This window comes from Anthonomus grandis, chromosome 17 (assembly GCF_022605725.1).
Source record: "Anthonomus grandis grandis chromosome 17, icAntGran1.3, whole genome shotgun sequence".
In the NCBI taxonomy this organism is placed as follows: Eukaryota; Metazoa; Arthropoda; class Insecta; order Coleoptera; family Curculionidae; genus Anthonomus; species Anthonomus grandis.
Genome location: NC_065562.1, coordinates 20140472 through 20162935, shown reverse-complemented (window position 1 = coordinate 20162935; position 22464 = coordinate 20140472). Strand labels below are relative to the sequence as shown.

The window sequence follows — 22464 nt, the reverse complement described above, 5'->3', positions numbered from 1 at the left end:
CGGAACTTAACCTCAAACTTTTGCACCTAAATAATTATTGTCTTAGAAAGTCTTTTACACCCAAACTGACTCTCTTTTTTGGGTCAAAAAATTGATTGGCTCTTCTAATTTGCTCAAAAATTCTTTCAGGTAGTCAGTGCAGTGTTCTGTGATTTCTTTTTTAGGTGTTCTGACAGGAAGGAAATTTTCTAAAAAAGCAGTGAATAAGAACTAGGAAATAAGTAGTAAACACTTTGAATCGGATATACACATTGACGTTATGGTATTTTCCTAAATAGGTATTGCAATACATGGTTTTTGTGAAAATGAAGAGTGAGGAATGGATTCCGAGAAGAAGAAGCTGCTATGTTAAGTGCGTGGACAGCCAGTGATATCATGTCTTATTAACAGGGCCAATATGTTTCAAAGCTGAGTACTATACAATTCTATGTGTGTGCACATTATTTCACTCCTGATTTAACCTCTCGAGTTGAGCCAAAGATAAGCATAAAAAGCGCTCGTGTAGGTTTTCTATCTAAGCAGTATTAATCGATCGATTATGGTTGTGGAGATATCGGGGTCTAAAGTGCTTCTTGTGGAGCCTCGGAACCTTTTGAATAATTAATTTGACATACATTTGTCCTGTTTTACTCTGCATTTCTCTACTATGCCTTGCAAGATAATAATAAATAATAGGGAAAATAAGTCAAAAGTCATAATAGGGGAACATGGGGATAAATTAAACACATAGTCACAAAAAAAAAAATATATATATATATATTAAAAAAAAACTAATCGAGTAAATTAAAAATAATTCGAAAAAACAATGAGAGGCCAAGACGTACCTTAGAACTACCATATAAAGCACAAAAAAGCACATTTTTTAATTCACTTTATTACAAAAAAATACTGCGGCGGTCCTTTTTTAACTCTCCCTCTATCACTTCCTGCTCTTGTTGCGCCTTTTGGCCGCCGCCCCACCCTCAGTACCACCCGCCCCGTACAAAGAGTTCAACAAATTCTCCAAGTCGGGCCTCCCTTCCGTCTTCGCACCGGATTTCCTGGTGCCTCCGCCATTTTGTTGCTGCTGCTGCTGTTTTCCCAACGCGATCCGGTACTGCACGTGGTGCGAGTCCGGTTTCAGATGTTTCAGCGTTTGTTTTTGACACGCGGCCCACTCGCTGATGTCGTACACGTGACCCTCCATGCACGCGTAGTACCGCCACAGGACGTTCAGGTACCGCCCCTCCGCCCAGATGTCGCCTGTGGGAATTTTTTAATTGTACTTAAAATTATACAATTTGTCTAGTTTTACATTGAAATTGTACTAAAAGTAAGAGTGGTCTACTAAAGATTATTCAATGGAGGAATTGCCTCATGCCCAAGGGTCTTTTGACTACAATTGTACAAATTAGGGCCTTCAAATAGTACAATTTTCCTTACCTTCTCTTGCAGAATGATGAATCTTACAAGATTTACAATTACGCGCGGCATAACTGGGCCTATCGACCTTCACCCTCTTGTGCCGATCTCCGCACGCGCTGCACCTAATCGTGTTCGCGTTCATCTCCATTTTTTGCTGTAATTGCTGCAACAGTTCCGCCATCTGACTGAAGTTCTGGACAACGAAAGCGGACTCGGCAACCCCTGAAAACCAATTCGTCCCTCTGTAATTGTACTGAATCTAGTACAATTACTTACCGCGATCGTAGGTGGCGCGCCTCTCCGATGTACCAATCATATCGAAAGCATGCACGAGTATCTTGAAGGCCTCCTCTGCCCCCGGTTGGTTATTTTTATCCGGATGCACCAGGAACGCTTGTCTTTTGTAGTACTTCTTAATATCGTCGTCGGTACATTTGGGGGTCACCCCCAGGATGCTATAAGGGTCTTTTCCTTTGCACGCCAACAACCTAAACGAGCCCCAATAAACCTTAACCCTCACTAACAATTGACTCTAAACCTTTTCATAGCTTCCTCCCCGGTGGCGGGCATACTAATGTTAATGTCCAGACCGTTGTTCAAGAAATTCTTCGCTTCCTCCTCAATTTTCGGTTTGCGGCTCCTCTTTTTAAACTTGCCCTCGATTTTCTCCCACAACCAGGCGGAGACGCGCCATTGCCTCAAAAGATCCTCGCAAGAAGCAAAGAATGTGCTCCAACCGAGCAACAAGTTCGACCACAACACTACCAGACTAAGAACAAGAGGACGAGTCATGTTATTATAACCTCAAAAGCATGACACACTTACAAATCTCTCCCTAAATGTAAACTTAGGCTAAGCACATCGGAGATCAAATGGAACAGCCATCGAGTGAAGACGGTGGAGACCTTCCACCACTCCTCGGTGTACGATTTGATCTTTTCCACTGCTAAAGCTGCAATACATTATCGACTGCACATTTTATACTTATACATATATAAGGGGTGTCTCAAAAGTATGGACACACCCAAAAATCTTGGGAAATATGGGGCACTTGAAAAAATCAATCATCGGTGCATCTAATGGTGACCTTGAGCGTGACCTTCAAGGTTATTTGAAGGTCAAAGCGATTTTTTTAAATGGGAACCCCTATTTTTGACACCGGATTCTGAAAGAGCGAAAAATTTTATATCCGGGTATGAGGTTGAAGTAATCCCGAGAGGTCAAATAATGACTTCTTAAAAATCAAAACAAATAAAGGTCATACCCTAGGTAAGTCTTAACGAGGAACCCAATGGTGACCTTGGATCTGATGTTGAACCTCATTTTCAAGGTCATTTGAAGGTCGACCTCATTTCTTCAAATGGAAATCCTTATTATTTGACCTCTTGGGATTACTTAAGGTCACCATCAGATGCACCGATTGAGTCCCCAAAACATTTGTATTTAAAGATTTTTTCTAGCACCCATATTTCCCAGGTGTGTCCATACTTTTGGGACACCCCCCGTATATAATATCAAAATTAATAATTATTTTTTAAAAATTGAATTAGTAATAGAGTCTAGATACCATATGTTCAAAATCATCTATAATATTTGCAATAGTAAACAATTATTTTACACAGATTTACTTGTAAATAAATATCAATACAGACACATAGAAAAACTTACCTAAAGCAGGCTGATCCTCCTTCCTTTTTGTTCTATATGCACGTTTAGACGAAGATCTATCCCCCGCCCCATTATTATCACTCGGCCGCTGTCTACTAACCTTACTTTTCTTAGCCGCCAAGTTCTTCCCTGAACTAACCGGTTCCACTTTAGCCGAGGCCACCGAAACCTCTCCGGCCACATAACTGACACTTTTTGCTGCCTTACTTTTGCTTTTTCCCACATTTTTCGCCTCCTCCCTCTTCTTTTTCGGTTCCTCACTTTTATGTGCCGACAGATTGTCCATGGAAGACCATTTCCTGTTCAACTGGCTCACTTTCACTGTCTGTTTTTTATCGGTTTTCGGAAGCCCCTTGTCCGAGGGAATCTCCTTAATTTCGTTATTGGTGTTGCTGCGGTTTAGCGTGATACCGCCTCGACTATTCTTGTCGGATTTCCTTTTGGCATCCCTCTTTACCTTGGACTCTTTCGGTTCGCTTTTCGGTGACTTCAGTGGCACACTTTTGGCCAAAACGTCCGAGTAACTGGGACGCATGGGTTTCACCTCTGCCAAGGGCCTCGATTTCTTCAAATCCTTATTGAAATTAAACTTATCATTATCAGGAAATATCAAGTCCTCGTGGGGCTGCTGCTCTTCGCTGTGAAACTCAAACAAGCTCTGCTTAAAGGTGTCACTGTTCCCAAACGGACTGTATGTACCCGACTTGTTTGGCACTGCCCAATTACCCACTAAATTCTCGAATATTTGCGTGTGGGGCGGAGGGGCATGCAAACTCTCTTGTTGGGGAAACGTGTATAGTGGGGGAGCCCTCATGTTAAAGCTGCCATAGTGCTCTTTGGGGTACAAAGGGACCGACTGAAACATGGTGCTGTAGCCGGTTCTGCAGGGTTGCTCTTGATAAGGTGAGTTGTAGTAAGGCATCTGGGGGGCCCAGTTGAGGTTCGACTGCGGCCCGAAGCCCCCCAGGGGCACGAAATCGTTGGTTTGCACCTCTGAGGTGATGTTTTCGAGCAGTTGGTCCATCACCACCGGATCAGCTCCCCCCGGGGGTATTTGCTTCTTATCGTCCGACATTGTCCCAAGGTTTTTGGCACTGGATTAATTGGTAAGTAGAGTTAGTGCATTGTAAGTTGTAACTAATAAAGGATTTTAAATAATATTAGTTTTTTTTTTTTTTTTGCTGCATCCACAGTAGGGAAATGTCAAAGGCGAGCTGTCAAATCTGATAGACGTCATAACATGTCAATGTCAGTTTAATGCGGTGTTGCCGAAGATTGAAGGTCTTAATAAATTTAAGGGTTTTTTTTTTTAATAAATCGGGTGATAAAGTATTAGGTGCTAGGATTCAGTTTTTTGGAGGGAAAAAATATAATTATAATATATAAAAGTAAGAATCGAAAAGTCAAGTGGTGGGTCATGCAAGCGAAAATCTCTTCGAGAGCGACAAAGACGCAAGATAAAGGAGCCACGCGATAGACAGAAACGGATGTATACGTTTCTTTCGAAATAAAAAAAGTTCTTATTTAAACACATGGCCTAAAAACCGAAAGTTTCATGCATTTTAATACAGTTACGTGCGATATTTTTTTTTTAACCAATTTTTAATAAGAAACTTGAGGCTCTATAGTGGGAAAGTGTGCGACCCATCTGACAACACTGCTTTGTCGTTTTTAGGTTATGTCATAACCTAAAAAAAAATTGTTTATATTGTATCGAGCCGAGAATAATGCTATTATTATTTTTCCAAACTTAATACAATTTTCATAGAAACATCATAAAATGGTTAATGTTGTCTAAACTAAAATGGATACCGAGGAGTTAATTTTGCCGCAAGAAGAGGCTCTGCTGGGGCAAGAAACAAACGAGGACATTTCTATAGAGAGTGACCCAGAGACTTTAGCGCAGCCCCAAGCAGAATTAGGTCATGAAAAACAGTCTCCCGGTCTAAAACCGGTGAAACATTTAAAATTACAGTTTGCACGTATTAAGAACATGATGAAAATGGACCCAGATGTCGAGCTGGTGCAGTACGATGCAGTGTTCCTAGTCGCTAAAGCCACTGTAAGTTTCACATGAAATTACCTTCTTAAAAGGATTTTAAATGGTATTTATTTGTAGGAAATGTTTATAGAATACTTAGCAAAAGAGACTGGTAAACAATTAGATGTGACTAAGAAGAAAACCATTACTAAACATGATGTCGAGGTGGTTATCGAGACCTTGCCACAGCTGTGTTTCTTGGACGGGGCATTGGAATAAAATGGTGTTGTTGTTTGTAAATTAGTTTATAAGGTGCTTTTAAAGAAATAAATATTTTTATAAAAAATGTTATGTGCATTACTGGTTGAATATACTCGAATGAAGGAAAATTGGCGGGAGATTTAAAAAAAAAGATGGTAGGGAGCGCGCATGCTCGAAAACTATAGAAAAGCGAGTAAAACGGTCGGAAAAACAGTAGTGCGCGAATTTTCGCGGTGGAAATACATGTTGTGACTGTCCCAAGTAAGTTTTGTTACAACATTTTTATTAAATTTTATGTTGACCTTTGTGCAATCATAAATCTGCCCTTTTGTCCCTATTTTCGGAGCTGTAGGGGATAATTCACATTCCACTGTAAGGGTAATAAATCAGAGGGAAAAGTTGGAACTTTGACCCTTTTTTTTTCGAAAGTGGGGAGGGGGGCAATGCCCTAAATTAAAAAAAGCTCTTCGCAATACATGTGGTTTATAAGTGAGCCCCTGAGGGGATAAATTCCCTCTAAAAGCCACACATAATTTACCGGCTGAATTAATTTATGTATCCCAGGATTAATGGACGTTATCCTGATGGATTGTGGTCCCTCGAGGGAGAGATACACCCTATAAAATGCCCTATATATGAATAATGAAGTTTTTTTTTTAAATTATCATAGACCCAGTTTTTACTATATAATTAAAGATATATGCGGGCGCTAAAATCCACTTTAAACCGGGTCGTAATGAGCCGCTTAATATTCAGTTCATATCAGTAAGTTGAACTGAATAATATACACTTTTAAAAAATTAACCTCCTCCTCCTCCTCACAAAATTAAAAGTCCCAATTTAGGTCAGTAGGTTTCCACCACCGGTGGTGGTTCCTTTTCTGGTTCAAATCCCTCCTTATCCAGATTTTACATCTGGATGCGGCGCATATGTATAATAAATTTAATATCGGGTTGGGCGGGAGGGGATGTATGTATGTAAAATGGGTCGTCGGGTGCAAGAACATCATCAATAAACCCGCGGTGGAAAATGGAACGATTGCATGTAAAAGGCAAAATTGAAAAATTACTTTTTAACTTTAGGGATTTTTCGTAAGTGCAAAGTCAATAAAGGTTTCTTATAGGGAATACAACTCTGCATCTTTTTACTCTCTATGATCTTTTACGTAAATGTGACAGGTAGCAAGAAAATTCGAAATTAAACTTTTTTTCCACGGCACCGATCACTTGTCATTCAAATAACTCGCTTATACTACATTTCACAGCAAAAACAAAAAAATCTTTCTTAAAGAGAATAAAATTCCGCATCTTTTTACTCTCTACAATTTTTCCTATAAAATTAACAGGTAATGAGAAAATCCCAGTTACAATGCTAAAGTTCTTACTACTGATCGCCACGCTGGCTACAAGAACCAACAGCGACACATTCACCTTGGGATATTTAACGGGATCCCAAAGGAGACCCGGTAAATCGGAATTTCCTCCATATATCACCCTGTATAATATTTGTTTACCTTCACCCTCAAGGCGATAAAGAATATTCGCGCCCAGGCCTGACTATCTCCGGTGCCATTTCTTTAGCTGTCGAGGAAATAAACGCGGGACTTTTCGGCAAACGAGGTCACAAACTGGACTTTATCATAGCGGAAACGTACGGCGAGGAGGTCGTCAGTGTCCAGAAAACCGCCGACTTATGGACTCGAAACGTGTCCGCTTTTATTGGACCCCAAGAGACTTGCGAGCACGAGGCCTTTATGGCGGCCGCGTTCAATGTACCCATGATTTCTTATGTAAGTGTAATGAAATAATAATAGTTTCTGAGTTATTGGGAATTTGTTTAATTATAAAGATATCGAGTAGGGACTCATTTCCAGCTACTTTTTTCTAACTAAGCCAATGCAATACTCTGAAATAATTTCTGAGTAACGGTTTTTGAGAAATCATTAATTTTCATAATCTTGAAAATAAACTGATCGAGTGACGACTCATTTCCAGCTATTTTTATCCAACTAAGCGAATACAGTACTCAGAAATAACTTCTGAGTAACGGTTTTTGAGAAATTACTAATTTTCTTAATCTTGAAAATAAACTGATCGAGTGACGACTCATTTCCAGCTACTTTTGTCCAACTAAGCGAATGCAGTACTCAGAAATAACTTCTGAGTAACGGTTTTTGAGAAATCAGTAATTTTCTTAATCTTGAAAATAAACTGATCGAGTGACGGCTCATTTCCAGCTACTTTTGTCCAACTAAGCGAATGCAGTACTCAGAAATAACTTCTGAGTAACGGTTTTTGAGAAATCAGTAATTTTCTTAGTCTTGAAAATAAACTGATCGAGTGACGGCTCATTTTTAGCTACTTTTGTCCAATTAAGCGAATGCAGTACTCAGAAATAACTTCTGAGTAACGGTTTCTGAGAAATCAGTAATTTTCTTAATCTGGAAAATAAACTTATCGAGTGAGTACTCATTTCTAGCTACTTTGGTCCAACTAAGCGAATGCAGTACTCAGAAATAACTTCTGAATAACAATTTCTGAGAAATCAGTAATTTTCTTAGTCTTGAAAATAAACTGATCGAGTAACGACTCATTTCTAGCTACTTTTGTCCAACTAAGCCAATGCATTACTCAGAAATAGCTTCTAAGCAACGGTTGCTGAGAAATCAGCAATTTTTTCAATTTTTAAAATAAACCCATCGAGTGAGTACTCATTTCAAGCTACTTTAGTCCAACTAAGCGAATCCAGTACTCAGATATAACTTCTGAGTAACGATTTCTGAGAAATCAGTAATTTTCTTAATCTTGAAAATAAACTGATCGAGTGACGACTCATTTCCAGCTACTTTTGTCCAACTAAGCGAATGCAGTACTCAGAAATAACTTCTGAGTAACGGTTTTTGAGAAATCAGTAATTTTCTTAATCTTGAAAATAAACTGATCGAGTGACAACTCATTTTTAGCTACTTTTGTCCAATTAAGCGAATGCAATACTCAAAAATCACTTTTGAGAAATAATCAATTTATTGTAGTTTTGTACCCACTCTGCCACCTCAGACAAATCGAAATTTCCAACTTTCGCCAGGACGAGACCTCCCGATCCTCAAATTTCCAAATCGGTTATATCAGTTTTAAATAACTTCAACTGGACGCACGTAAGTCATTTTATTCAGGGTGCAAAACTGCCCTTAAACTTTCACCCTTTCAGGTGGTGATCTTATACCTAAAATCCCCCGAGTACCAATTTGGCAACATCGCGGAGATCCTCGTCGATTCCTTACCGAAAACCGGTATTGAAGTATTCGCAATAAAATACTGGACAACCCCGTATCATCACGGATATATGGAAAACCCCTTTGCCGCCCTAGTGGGTGAAACTTACAGGGACACAAGGAGTAAGTTCGTGTAATAAAATCGAAAACTTTAAAATTGCATATCGATCATACGGCGAAACTCTCATTGTTTCAAAAGTTGTAAAAGGAGTCGTTGACCGTCTCCATGATTTAATGCAGTTTTCGAAACTTTTGCAGTTTATGTCGTCCTGGGCCATTATTACGAACATTTGGGACTGATGGTCGCCATGGAACAGAAGGGATTGTTTCAGACCGGTGAGTTGATTTTATATTATAATTCAATAGTTTCTTGATGAGTACTGATAAAGTTACGAAACATATCGTTTTTAATGTAAAAATATTTTTGTTTTCATGGAAATAAACCCATCGATATGATAGTCTTTTTCAAGTAATTTTTCCTCCCAAATCTAATGGTCAAGTTAGATTTTTGGTACCACTAACGGTTTACCCAAAAATCGCATTTTTTTGAAAAATTAAAATAAACCTATCGACATGATACTCTTTTTCAGCTAATTTTTCCTCACAAATCCAATGGTCAAATCAGATTTTTGGTACCACTAACGGTTTACCCAAAAATCGCATTTTTTTGAAAAATTAAAATAAACCTATCGACATGGTACTCTTTTTCAGCTGATTTTTCCTCACAAATCCAATGGTCAAATCAAATTTTTGGTACCACTGGCAGTTTACCCAAAAATCGCATTTTTTTGACAAATTAAAATAAACTTATCGACATGGTACTCTTTTTCAGCTGATTTTTCCTCACTAATCGAATGGTCAAATCAGATTTTTGGTACCACTAACGGTTTACCCAAAAATCGCATTTTTTTGACAAATTAAAATAAACCTATCGACATGATACTCTTTTTCAGCTAATTTTTCCTCACAAATCCAATGGTCAAATCAGATTTTTGGTACCACTAACGGTTTACCCAAAAATCGCATTTTTTTGAAAAATTAAAATAAACCTATCGACATGATACTCTTTTTCAGCTAATTTTTCCTCACAAATCCAATGGTCAAATCAGATTTTTGTTACCACTGGCGGTTTACCCAAAAATCGCATTTTTTTGAAAAATTAAAATAAACTTATCGACATGGTACTCTTTTTCAGCTGATTTTTCCTCACTAATCGAATGGTCAAATCAGATTTTTGGTACCACTAACGGTTTACCCAAAAATCGCATTTTTTTGACAAATTAAAATAAACCTATCGACATGATACCCTTTTTCAGCTAATTTTTCCTCACAAATCCAATGGTCAAATCAGATTTTTGGTACCACTAACGGTTTACCCAAAAATCGCATTTTTTTGAAAAATTAAAATAAACCTATCGACATGATACTCTTTTTCAGCTAATTTTTCCTCACAAATCCAATGGTCAAATCAGATTTTTGTTACCACTGGCGGTTTACCCAAAAATCGCATTTTTTTGAAAAATTAAAATAAACTTATCGACATGGTACTCTTTTTCAGCTGATTTTTCCTCACAAATCCAATGGTCAAATCAAATTTTTGGTACCACTGGCAGTTTACCCAAAAATCGCATTTTTTTGACAAATTAAAATAAACTTATCGACATGGTACTCTTTTTCAGCTGATTTTTCCTCACTAATCGAATGGTCAAATCAGATTTTTGGTACCACTAACGGTTTACCCAAAAATCGCATTTTTTTGACAAATTAAAATAAACCTATCGACATGATACTCTTTTTCAGCTAATTTTTCCTCACTAATCCAATGGTCAAATCAAATTTTTGGTACCACTGACGGTTTACCCAAAATTCACAACTTTCTTACAAATTAAAATAAACTAATCGAGATGGTACTCTTTTTCAACGAATTTTTCCTCACAAATCCAATGGTCAAATCAGATTTTTGGTACCACTGACAGTTTAACCAAAAACCACAACTTTCTTGAAAATTAAAATAACCCCATCGACATGGTACTCTTTTTCAGCTACTTTTTCCTAACTAAGCCAATGAACAAATCAGTTTTTTGATACCATCAACTCCAACCTCAAAAAATCTTAATTTCCAGGTGAATACTTCGTGGTAGGCGTGGACATAGAGCAGTACGACCAGAAAAACCCCTCCAAGTACCTTAGAGGGTTGCTAAGGGACTCTGACCTACCGAACGACCTAATAGCACAAAGGGCTTATAGAAACTACATAGGAATAGTGCCGTCCAGCCCAATAGGGTTTGAGAATTTTTCAAATTTAGTCAACGAGTACATGGAGCGCCCCCCGTTTAATTATCCGAACCCGTTGGCCTTTTTTGGGGGGGTAAAAACGCTAATATCTCCCAAACCCTTGGTGGGATTTTCATGAAACAAAAAGCCGTTTATAGAGAATTGAATTCTTTAAAAATTATATAAAATAACTTTTTCTTGTAAACCCAATACTTATTGACTTATAAGGAGTTTTTCCAGATCCGTGCCGAGGCGGCTTACCTATACGACGCCGTCCATCTCTACTCGAAAGCCTTACTAAAAGTAATGGATAACGGAGGTAATCCGAGGAACGGCACGGCGATAATAAACGCCATGAAGACCACGCATTACCGTAGCGCCATGGGGTAAGTAGTAGCGCTTACCCCTTACGGTTTAGTGAACCCTCTCTGCTCGGCGGGGTAAATTAAATCTTCGCCCACTTAACTTGAGGGTAATAAAATGAGATTTTCTTTTTACTCTCTCAATAGTTACTTGGTGTATATGGACGAGAACGGGGATGCCGAAGGGAATTACACCCTAATTGCCAGGAAACCGTTGAAATATAAGAATAGGGACGAGTTCGGATTGTTTCCGGTCGGGGTTTTCGGGTTGAGTGGAAACAAGGGATTACCGGTAAGTCGATGACCGTACAATTACGCTCAAAGGGGTTTTGTTTGGGGTGTATGTAAAATTATAAATTTTTTGTTAAAATTAAAATAAACTTATTTATATGATATTCATTTCCAATTATTTTTTTTCTTCCAAATCTAATGGTTAAATCAGATTTTTGGTACCACTGATTGTTTACCCAAAAATGACAATTTAATTATTAATTAAAATAAACTTATCGACATGGTACTCTTTTTTAGCTAATTTTTCCTCACAAATCTAATGGTCAAATTAGATTTTTGGTACCACTGACCGTTTACTCAAAAATGACAATTTTCTTAATAACTAAAATAAACTTATCGACATGGTACTCTTTTTCAGCTAATTTTTCCTCACAAATCTAATGCTCAAATTAGATTTTTGGTACCACTGACGGTTTACTCAAAAATGACAATTTTCTTAATAATTAAAATAAACTTATCGACATGGTACTCTTTTTCAGCTAATTTTTCCTCACAAATCTAATGGTCAAATTAGATTTTTGGTACCACTGACGGTTTACTCAAAAATGACAATTTTCTTATTAATTAAAATAAACTTATCGACATGGTACTCTTTTTCAGCTAATTTTTTCTCACAAATCTAATAGTGCAATCAAATTTTTGGTACCACTGACGGTTTACCCAAAAAACGCAACTTTCTTAAAAATAAAAATAAACCTATCGACATGGTACTCTTTTTTAGCTAATTTTTCCTCACAAATCTAATGGTCAAATTAGATTTTTGGTACCACTGACGGTTTACTCAAAAATGACAATTTTCTTAATAATTAAAATAAACTTATCGTCATGGTACTCTTTTTCAGCTAATTTTTCCTCACAAATCTAATGGTCAAATTAGATGTTTGGTACCACTGACGGTTTACTCAAAAATGACAATTTTCTTAATAATTAAAATAAACTTATCGACATGGTACTCTTTTTCAGCTAATTTTTCCTCACAAATCTAATGGTCAAATTAGATTTTTGGTACCACTGACGGTTTACTCAAAAATGACAATTTTCTTAATAATTAAAATAAACTTATCGACATGGTACTCTTTTTCAGCTAATTTTTTCTCACAAATCTAATAGTGCAATCAAATTTTTGGTACCACTGACGGTTTACCCAAAAATTACAATTTTCTTAATAATTAAAATAAACCTATCGACATGGTACTCTTTTTCAGCTAATTTTTCCTCACAAATCTAATGATCAAATCAGATTTTTGGTACCACTGACGGTTTACCCAAAAATTACAACTTTTTTAATAATTCAAATAATCCCATCGACATGGTACTCTTTTTCAGCTAATTTTTCCTCACAAATCTAATGGTGTAATCAAATTTTTGGTACCACTGACGGTTTACCCAAAAAACGCAACTTTCTTAAAAATAAAAGTAAACCTATCGACATGGTACTCTTTTTCAGCTAATTTTTCCTCACAAATCTAATGATGCAATCAAATTTTTGGTACCACTGACGGTTTACCCAAAAAGCGCAACTTTCTTAAAAATAAAAATAAACCTATCGACATGGTACTCTTTTTCAGCTAATTTTTCCTCACAAATCTAATAGTGCAATCAAATTTTTGGTACCACTGACGGTTTACTCAAAAATCACAATTCTCTTAAAAATTAAAATAGACTCATTCACATACAACTCATTTTCAGCTACTATTTCCCAATTAAAACAACGACACATTCAATTTTCCAGTATCATCAACTCCGACTCCAATAAAACACCCCTGAATAATTAAAACGTCTATTATTCAATTACAATTCATTCCAGCATCCATGTTGGCATCCAGTTTATCCCGAAAACTGTCCATAACCTTATCCACACACGAATAAAACCGCTCGTTAATACCAAAGGTTGTCAGTTGTCCTTGGGCATGGTCCTCGATGGCCTTTGACAGGTGTTCCTTGACAGGTACGACGTCAAACTGGATGATTTTCTTGTAGCAAGCGATCACACCCAGACCGCGTTTCTCGCTGCACTGTTCCAGTTTTTCCAGGAGACTTTTGCCCGATTTTATGGCCGATTGAATGACCGCGGTCACGTTTATGCTGTTTTCGGTTAAATCGCTTAAATCTGCAAAGAAAATGACGATTTTTCCTTAAAAAAAAAATCATTGAATTTATTTACCCCTTTCGGTGCATTGACTAAGTGAGATAAAAGCGTCGTAAGACACGTCTTCGATCTTGCCTTTGGCATCTATGGAGCATACGGAGTTGGCCTTGGAAGTCAGTTCTGTCATAAATTTTTTATTAATTTTTTGAAGAAACAATTGAAGGTCTTACTTAGCAGAGCCAACTCTTGGGAAACGCTTATTAAAACCCGAGAAGTTCTACTGTATTTTTCCATGTCCATTTTTACGGACCTATCGATGAGCTCGGCCTCCTTATGGGAGTTGTTGCCAAGTTGCTCGAGCAGTTGATAGACCTGCGTGAGGAGGTTGACTTGTTCCTCTCGCGTTGGCAACACCGGATCGCATCCCGCGTATGGAATTACCTGAGAAACCACCCAGTTACGTGGGCCTTATTGTGCTGATTTCAAAAATACCAAACACTTTATAGATATCTTTTACCGTTCTCGAGATATCCGCTTTTGAAAATTACTCACATTTTTTGCTCACCCTGTATAATAATTATTTAAAAATTGAATATCTTCGGAACGGAAAGAGATAACTATAAAGTGTTTGGGCTTATTGAAATCGGCTCTTTGTTGCCTACATCGCGGTAGGCACTGTGGAACCCTACAGGGTTGCCAAATTTAAAAAATAAAATAAAATCTTACCAGTATAAAAAAAATTGACGCAGAAATCATTTGTAACGCACAGTGAGGCATGTAGCCGTTCTAACGATGAATAATTTACACGGGCATAGCAACGTGGGCAAAAAAATGCTTTAATAACTAATTACGTGTTAATAATTGCATCAACATATTTAATTTGTTTGCTCAGATAATTCATTTCACTGGTACCGTCGACTGGGTGGCCGGACATCCTCCCATCGCCGTGCCGTCGTGTGGATTTAGGAACGAAAAATGCATTAGTAAGTACCACCACGTTTTCGCTTCACTAAAAACAACTTTTTAATAATATCTTTGAAGCTTATACAGTGGAAATCACCGGTGGAGTGGCGGGTGGCCTAATTTTGGTCACCCTGTTGGTGTCTTTGGTGTTGTATCGCAACTGGAGGTACGAACAGGAGCTCGACAGTTTGCTGTGGAAGATCGACTTTAAGGAGATCAAGTTTAACGAGGAAAATGGTAAAAATAGGGTCAGTGAAACTTGTAACTTTTTTATTTTAAATGGAAGGCCCTGTATATTATTTCATTTTTGGATTCTACAAGAAATTCTAAGAATTTTGAGGGGTCACATGACCTACTTTTGATTAACGGTTCTTGAGATATAGAGATTTTTCAGTTTTAAGGCATTTCCGGTTACACCGGTGGTAAATGACAACTTTTTTTGTTATTTTCATATTCTATATAAAATTCCAAGAATTTTGAGGGGTCATATGCCGTACTTTTGATGAACGGTTTTTGAGATATAAAGATTTTTCGGTTTTGAGGCATTTCCGGTTACACCGGAAGTAAATGACAACTTTTTTTGTTATTTTTATATTCTATGTAAAATTCCAAGAATTTTGAGGGGTCTCATGACCTACTTTTGAAAAACGGTTCTTGAGATATAAAGATTTTTCGGTTTTGAGGCATTTCCGGTTACACCGGAAGTAAATGACAACTTTTTTTGTTATTTTCATATTCTATGTAAAATTCCAAGAATTTTGAGGGGTCATATGCCGTACTTTTGATGAACGGTTTTTGAGATATAAAGATTTTTCGGTTTTGAGGCATTTCCGGTTACACCGGAAGTAAATGACAACTTTTTTTGTTATTTTTATATTCTATGTAAAATTTCAAGAATTTTGATGGGTCTCATGACCTACTTTTGAAAAACGGTTCTTGAGATATAAAGATTTTTCGGTTTTGAGGCATTTCCGGTTACACCGGAAATAAATGACAACTTTTTTTGTTATTTTCATATTCTATGTAAAATTCCAAGAATTTTGAGGAGTCACATGACCTACTTTTGATGAACGGTTCTTGAGATATAGAGATTTTTCAGTTTTAAGGCATTTCCGGTTACACCGGAGGTAAATGACAACTTTTTTTGTTATTTTCATATTCTATGTAAAATTCCAAGAATTTTGAGGGGTCACATGCCGTACTTTGGTTGAACAGATATCGTTTCGTCAAAAGTAGGTCATGTGACCCCTCAAAATTCTTGGAATTTTACATAGAATATGAAAATAATAAAAAAAGTTGTCATTTACTTCCGGTGTAACCGGAAATGCCTCAAAACTGAAAAATCGTTATATCTCAAAAACCGTTCATCAAAAGTAGGTCATGTGACCCCTCAAAATTCTTGGAATTTTTCATAGAATATGAAAATAACAAAAAAAGTTGTCATTTACTTCCGGTGTAACCGGAAATGCCTCAGAACTGAAAAATCTCTATATCTCAAGAACCGTTCATCAAAACTAGGTCATGTGACCCCTCAAAATTCTTGGAATTTCGCATAGAATCTAAAACTGACCATTCGCGTCCGGTTTAGCCGGAAATGCCTTAAATTTTAATTTTTTTAAGAATTCTCAGCCATTTATAAGAACCAGCCAGGTGTCCCTAAGTTCGAACCCGGACGCGGACTTCCGGTACACCTCGATCTTCACCCAAATCGGAATTTATAAGGGACGAGCATTTGCCGTCAAAAAGGTCCATAAGAAAACCATAGACATTACCAGGGAGATGAAAAAAGAACTGAAAATGGTCCAAAATCCTTTTATCACTTAAAGGCATTTTCGTTGACATTTCGTTTTTAGATGAGAGACTTGAGACATGATAATTTAAACGCTTTTATCGGGGCCTGTACCGACCCGCCCAACATCTGTATCGTCACGGAGTACTGTACCAGGGGCAGTCTAAAAGTAAGTGACTGAAAAACTATTTTTATGTATAGAGATCAATAGGTCTTTTCCTTCCGATTACATTGATACCAAGCACACTATAGCTATCTCTGTTAGTTCAGGAGATATACGCGAAAAACATTTGGTCCTTCGAGCCGGATCTTGCACTTTAAGTGCCAATATCTTGAGAACTAATGAAGAAAATTATATGGTGTTTGGGTTCATTTTAATCAGCATCAAATTCTCTATCCAATGAGCAAATAACCCATTTTTTTTTAAATTTTAAATATCTGGACTTTATCTTAAGTGCCTGGAAGATGACTTTTATTTCAACAGATCAATGGAGCTTTTTCTTCCAATTATATTGATACCAAGCACCTTATAACTATTTCTCATAGTTCAGGAGATATAGGCGAAAAACATTTGGTCCTTCGAGCCGGATTTTGCACTTTAAGTGCCAATATCTTGAGAACTAATAAAGAAAATTATATGGTGTTTGGGTTCATTTTAATCAGCATCAAATTCTCTATCTAATAAGCAAATACCCAAAAAAATTTTCAAATTTTAAATATCTGGACTTTATTTTAGTGCCTGGAAAATGACTTATATTTCAACAGATTATTGAAGCCTTTTTTTCTGATTATATTGATACCAAACACCTTATAGCTATCTCTTATAGTTCAGGAGATATTCGCGAAAAACATTTGGTCCTTCGAGCCGGATTTTGAACTTTAAGAGCCAATATCTTGGGAACCAATAAAGATAATTATATAGTGTTTGGGTTTATTTTGATCAGCATAAAATTCCCTATCCTGTTATACTGTTAAAACATAAATTTCCTTTAAAACTGAAAAAACTTCACTTTCCAGGACGTGCTGGAAAACGACGACGTGAAACTGGATAATATGTTTGTGGCTTCCTTAGTCGGGGACATTTTGAGGGTAAGTGCCGCGACACAAGAAACCCCCGTAAATTTCCATGTTTTATCGTCCGCATTTTCCGTTATATACATTTCTCGAAATATCCCGGTTTTTATAGGGGATGATTTACTTGCACGACTCCCCGATAAGATTTCACGGGGGGTTGCACACTGGCAATTGTTTGATCGACTCCCGCTGGGTGGTGAAACTAAGCGACTACGGACTGAGGGAGTTCAAAAGGGGTGCGGGGGAAAACTGTGTAAACGACCCCGCGAAAATTAGGGACAAATGCTACAGTAAGGTCCCTTGTAACCATAAATGTTTAAATATTACAATTTTTTTTTGGTAGAAATGCTGTATAGGGCTCCTGAACTGTTACGTCTCCAAGAATCCTTATTAACAAAGGACCAGCCTTTGGGCACCCAAAAGGGCGACGTCTACTCCTTCGGGATGATTTTGTATGAGATTCAAGTGCGTCAAGGGCCGTGGGGGGAACAAGGGGGTTTAAACCCCGCGGAAGTTTTAAATCGAGTGGTTTATTGCAAGGATCCAAAACAACCCTTTCGGTACGTGCCTTTTCACACCCTTAAGGGTCATTCTAAGGGATTTTTTAGGCCTCCCCTGGACAAACTGGAGAACACTTTCGTCAAGGAGTGTCTTAAAGAGTGTTGGGCGGAGGTACCGGAAGACCGACCCGATTTTAAAAGTGTCCGTGGCAAATTGAGACCGTTGAGAAAAGGGATGTAAGTGGTCTGTTATATAGAGTGTAAAAAATTACGCGTTTTTGGTATCTTGTAAATTTTGCGTAAGTTTAGTGGTTACGGAGATATTTGGAAAAAACATTTGGTCCTTCGAGCCGGATATTGCACTTTTAAGTGTCAATATCTTAGGAACTAATAAAGATAAGTATATGGTGTTTGGGTTCATTTTAATCAGCTTGAAATTACCTATTTAATTAGCCAATAATCGAAAGGTTTTTTAAAATTTAAATAATGGGACTTTATTCTAAGTGCTTGAAAAAATATTTTTATGTCGACAGGTCAATAGGGCTTTTTCTTCCGATTAAATTGATACCAAACATCATATAGCTATATCTCGTAGTTTAGGAGATATTCGCGAAAAACATTTGGTCCTTCGAGCCGGATTTTGCACTTGGAAACCTCATATCTTAGAAACTACTGAAGATAATTCCAAGGTGTTTGGGCTCATTTTAATCAGCACAAAATTCTCCATCTAACGAGTTAAAAATCTGAACAATAAAAAAAAAATTTTTTTCAAGTGCCTGGAAAACAAATTTTTTTTGCATAAGTCAATAGAGCTTTCACTTCCGATTCCATTAATATCAAACACCCTATATCTATCTTCAATACTTTAGAAGATATTCGCGAAAAACATTTGGTCCTTCGAGCCGGATTTTGCACTTTAAGCTGCGATATCTTGGAAACTATTGCAGGTAACGATATGATGTTTTGGTTTATTTTAATCAGCATAAAATTTTCTATCTAGTCGGCAAATAATCGAAATATTTTTTAAACTTGAGTACCTGAACTCTACTTTAAGTGCCTGAAAAATTACTTTTATAAAAATAAATCAATAGAGCCTTTTCTCCCGATTAAATTGACACCAAACACTTTAAGCTACCTCTAATAGTTCAGAATATATTCGCAAATAACATTTGGTCCTTCGAGCCGGATTTCACATAAAAACCCTCATATCTCGAGAACCAATAGAGATAACCGCAAAGTGTTTGGGCTCATTTTAATCAGCGCGAAATTCTCTATCGTAACAGGAAACCGAACATCTTCGATAACATGATGGCGATGATGGAAAAGTACGCGAACAACCTGGAGATGCTGGTGGACGAACGTACCGATCAGTTGCAAGAAGAGAAGAAGAAGACTGACGCCCTTTTGTACGAAATGCTCCCGAAACCGGTGGCAGATCAACTGAAAAAGGGCAACAAAGTGGAGGCGGAGTCTTTCGAACTGGTGACGATTTATTTCAGTGACATCGTGGGATTCACCGCTATGTCCGCCGAAAGTACCCCGTTACAAGTACATATACAATTGATTCATTAATTTATTTATTTACTTGGATTGGATTTATTTAGGTGGTGAATTTCTTGAATGATCTGTACAGCTGTTTCGACTCAATTATCGAGAATTATGACGTGTATAAGGTGGAGACCATCGGGGACGCTTATATGGTGGTAAGGCCACAAAACTTTATCCTTTAAACCCTTATAACTCAGTCTCAATAAGAGCTATGCATAAAGTGTTTGGGTTCATTTTAATCAGCAGGAATCACAGTTCCCGGGTGTTTTTAGGTGAGTGGGTTGCCCATACGCACCGACCATCACCAACACGCCGCCGAGGTGGCCACCATGTCCCTCCATCTGCTCCACGAAGTCAAAAATTTCACCATAAGACACCGGCCGGGGCACAAGTTGATGTTGCGCATCGGGATCCATTCTGGACCGGTGTGCGCCGGTGTGGTGGGGCACAAGATGCCTCGGTACTGCCTTTTTGGTGATACAGTCAACACCGCCAGCAGGATGGAGTCCACTGGACTACGTAAGTGGTACCATTAAACCCCATTTAAAGTCTAATGCAGTTCATTGCAGCTCTGAAGATTCATTGCAGTAAAACGTGCAAGGATTTGCTCACGAAAATGGGCGGGTACCATCTGGTGGAACGCGGCATGGTGGACATGAAGGGCAAAGGCCGCCAGCTGACTTATTGGCTCATAGGGGAAGACGCGCACTTCCGGAAAATCCGGAAGGAGTTACGGGAGATCCGGAGGGGCAGGCACATGCGCACTTTAACCGAAAACGGTCACTACATGATCACCAGGAGCTCATTGAAGAGTAAACACGTGCGAAGTCCGATTCCTAGGTGCTCCTCCTTCGAGAGTCCTAAGAGATTACGGTTCGCCAACGGGGGAGAGGGTGAAATGGGTCAGTACCTGGAGGCTATCGTTGATCGCAGTAGCCCTTGTAGGGAGTATTTGGGGTCCAACTTAGATGCGGTAAGTTAGTGAAGGGATTTTTCAAATATCTTCGGTGGATTTCGTGTTATTGGCGATTGAAGATTTGCCCTGCACATTCGCCAATTTGTACTTTGTTTGAGCCCTCATATACAATACGTTTTAAAATGTAACCCCTCGACTATCGATTAGGCATAAAGAGGTTAAGTGTCTGGAAAATAAATTTTAAGTAAACAAATCAATAGAGATTTTTCTTCCGATTTTATTGATACCAAACACTCTATAGTAATTTCCAATAGTTTAGGAGATATTCGCTAAAAACATTTGGTCCTTCGAGCCGGATTTTGGATTCTAATGGCGATATCTTGGGAACGGTCAAAGATAACTCTGGAGTGCTTGGGCTTATTTTAATTAGCGTAAAATTGTCTATTAAAATTTTAAAATTTTTTTGTCAAAAAATGGTTAAAATTTTTTTTTTCAAAAATTAAAAAAAAAGCACCATGGTTGGATAGGATATTTAAAAATAAACTTTTTTTGTCTTCAGTAAAATCTTCGTATCTCTATTAATTAGAGAGATATTCACAGAATACATTTGGTCCTTCGAGCCGGATTTTGCAATTTATGGGTCAATATCTTGGAAATTAATGCAGATAATTATATGGTGTTTGGGCTCATTTTAATCAGCTTGAAATTCTCTATTTAATTAGCAAATAAGTCTAATATTTTTTTAGAGTTAAGTATGTGGACTCTATTGTAAGTATCAGAAAAATTATTTTTATATAAACAAATAAATAGAGCATTTTTTCCCGATTACATTGATACCAAACACGCTATAACTATTTCTAATAGTTTAGAAGATATTCACGAAAAACATTTGGTCCTTCGAGCCGGATCTTACACTTAAAGTGCCAATATCTTGAGAACTAATAAAGATAACTGCATAGTGTTTGGGTTTATTTAAATCAGCATGGAATTATCTATCCAGCCCAAGGATTTTTTTAAACTTAAGGTACCTGGACTCGATTTTAAATGCCTGGAAAATGATTTTTTTATTTAAACAAATGAATAGACCCTTTTTTCCCGATTATATTGATATCAAACACTCTATAGCTATCTCTTAAAATTTAGGAGATATTCGCGAAAAACATTTGGTCCTTCGAGCCGGTTTTCACATTAAAACAATCATATCTTGGCAATTAATTGAGATAACTGCATGGTGTTTGGACTCATTTTAATCAGCACAAAATTCTCTATAATTTTTCGTCATAAAATGCAAAAGTTTCCGGACAGGAGAAAATACCCGGGCATGAGGAGATGTTCGGTTACGAACTTAACTATGATCCCAGATAAAAGTGCTTACTCAACTAAAAAACAATGAAAGTTTTGACACCAGATAGGTACCCAAATTGCGTCAAATAGTTATAGATTAATTATCTTTTTCCAGCTGTTTGTTAAACCCTCGTCGACCTCCTGTCCGTGCATAGAGAACCTGGCGAACTGTGCGACGTCACTGACCCAGTCCCAACTGACCGTCCTGACTGACGACCAGAAGCAGTGTTGCCACAGTGTGCCGACGTTGCCACGTTGTCACCTCAACGTGCCCGGAATTATTCAGACCACGCTGTCGGCTCCGGTGAGTCCTCGTAAGGGCGAGTGGGGGGCCGAGTGCACTCCCTTATTGAAGATTACCGAGGCTCAAGACGTGGAAACTTGTGTTTAATTTATATATATATATGAGGCGGCAACACTGTCTGTGTATGAGTTTGAGGTAGTTTTTTTGTTACTGTGTTAGTGGAAATATATGAATGAAGTTCTATAACGTTGTTTTTTTTGCCTGGTACCTTCGCCAAATTCTTTATTTTAAGATAGCTTGCTCGCTATACGTTTTAGGGGAAAATTTTATTAAGCTTTTATGTGGCCACGGTAATTTGGCACATTTTTTGTCCCTAAGTGATTTTCGATATTTTTAATACTAACGGAGATATGCAGGGAAATCTGGTGCTCACACGCACATGGTACACTTTGAACTAAAATATCTCCGAAACCAAACGAGGTAAC

The 22464-nt window shown here is 37.7% G+C and overlaps 4 protein-coding genes across 4 annotated transcripts; 2 read left to right on the top strand and 2 right to left on the bottom strand.

Moving 5' to 3' along the window:
* Window positions 1-730: 730 nt before the first annotated feature.
* On the bottom strand, window positions 731-4292 carry LOC126746457 (uncharacterized). Its single transcript, XM_050454717.1, has 6 exons — window positions 3073-4292; window positions 2230-2356; window positions 1943-2173; window positions 1681-1892; window positions 1423-1626; window positions 731-1242 (listed from the first exon to the last, which is right to left on the bottom strand). The coding sequence occupies exons 1-6, from the start codon at window positions 4145-4147 to the stop codon at window positions 920-922; spliced, it is 2172 nt and encodes a 723-aa protein (XP_050310674.1). The 5' UTR covers window positions 4148-4292; the 3' UTR covers window positions 731-919.
* A 362-nt stretch (window positions 4293-4654) lies between these two features.
* On the top strand, window positions 4655-5409 carry LOC126746467 (DNA polymerase epsilon subunit 4). Its single transcript, XM_050454745.1, has 2 exons — window positions 4655-5134; window positions 5192-5409. The coding sequence occupies exons 1-2, from the start codon at window positions 4877-4879 to the stop codon at window positions 5330-5332; spliced, it is 399 nt and encodes a 132-aa protein (XP_050310702.1). The 5' UTR covers window positions 4655-4876; the 3' UTR covers window positions 5333-5409.
* Window positions 5410-5506: 97 nt separating this feature from the next.
* Window positions 5507-22225, top strand: LOC126746468 (guanylate cyclase 32E). Its single transcript, XM_050454746.1, has 22 exons — window positions 5507-5575; window positions 6660-6779; window positions 6841-7103; window positions 8346-8468; window positions 8522-8708; window positions 8844-8921; window positions 10709-10983; window positions 11100-11245; window positions 11369-11513; window positions 14494-14584; window positions 14643-14812; window positions 16185-16364; window positions 16418-16522; window positions 17371-17442; window positions 17540-17717; window positions 17771-17987; window positions 18036-18164; window positions 19211-19475; window positions 19532-19630; window positions 19748-19994; window positions 20045-20448; window positions 21851-22225. The coding sequence occupies exons 2-22, from the start codon at window positions 6683-6685 to the stop codon at window positions 22124-22126; spliced, it is 3747 nt and encodes a 1248-aa protein (XP_050310703.1). The 5' UTR covers window positions 5507-5575; window positions 6660-6682; the 3' UTR covers window positions 22127-22225.
* Window positions 13279-14484, bottom strand: LOC126746466 (uncharacterized). The gene is made up of 4 exons (XM_050454744.1): window positions 14328-14484; window positions 13832-14042; window positions 13677-13781; window positions 13279-13622 (listed from the first exon to the last, which is right to left on the bottom strand). Exons 1-4 carry the CDS (start codon window positions 14376-14378, stop codon window positions 13300-13302), a joined length of 690 nt encoding a protein of 229 aa, XP_050310701.1. The 5' UTR covers window positions 14379-14484; the 3' UTR covers window positions 13279-13299.
* Window positions 22226-22464: the final 239 nt, after the last annotated feature.

Excerpts from the sequence above, each read along its gene's own strand:
- LOC126746468 (XM_050454746.1), top strand. The coding sequence starts at position 6,683 with ATGCTAAAGTTCTTACTACTGATCGCCACGCTGGCTACAAGAACCAAC. Across the intron at positions 16,365-16,417 it reads TGAAAAAAGAACTGAAAATG|ATGAGAGACTTGAGACATGA; the intron begins GTCCAAAATCCT and ends TTTCGTTTTTAG. Across the intron at positions 17,718-17,770 it reads AATTAGGGACAAATGCTACA|AAATGCTGTATAGGGCTCCT; the intron begins GTAAGGTCCCTT and ends TTTTTTTGGTAG.
- LOC126746457 (XM_050454717.1), bottom strand. The coding sequence starts at position 4,147 with ATGTCGGACGATAAGAAGCAAATACCCCCGGGGGGAGCTGATCCGGTG. Across the intron at positions 2,357-3,072 it reads GGAGGATCAGCCTGCTTTAG|CTTTAGCAGTGGAAAAGATC; the intron begins GTAAGTTTTTCT and ends AATGTATTGCAG. Across the intron at positions 1,893-1,942 it reads GGGGAGGAAGCTATGAAAAG|GTTGTTGGCGTGCAAAGGAA; the intron begins GTTTAGAGTCAA and ends GGGCTCGTTTAG.
- LOC126746467 (XM_050454745.1), top strand. The coding sequence starts at position 4,877 with ATGGATACCGAGGAGTTAATTTTGCCGCAAGAAGAGGCTCTGCTGGGG. Across the intron at positions 5,135-5,191 it reads TCCTAGTCGCTAAAGCCACT|GAAATGTTTATAGAATACTT; the intron begins GTAAGTTTCACA and ends ATTTATTTGTAG.
- LOC126746466 (XM_050454744.1), bottom strand. The coding sequence starts at position 14,378 with ATGCCTCACTGTGCGTTACAAATGATTTCTGCGTCAATTTTTTTTATA. Across the intron at positions 13,782-13,831 it reads CCAAGAGTTGGCTCTGCTAA|AACTGACTTCCAAGGCCAAC; the intron begins GTAAGACCTTCA and ends AATTTATGACAG. Across the intron at positions 13,623-13,676 it reads TAGTCAATGCACCGAAAGGG|ATTTAAGCGATTTAACCGAA; the intron begins GTAAATAAATTC and ends TTTTCTTTGCAG.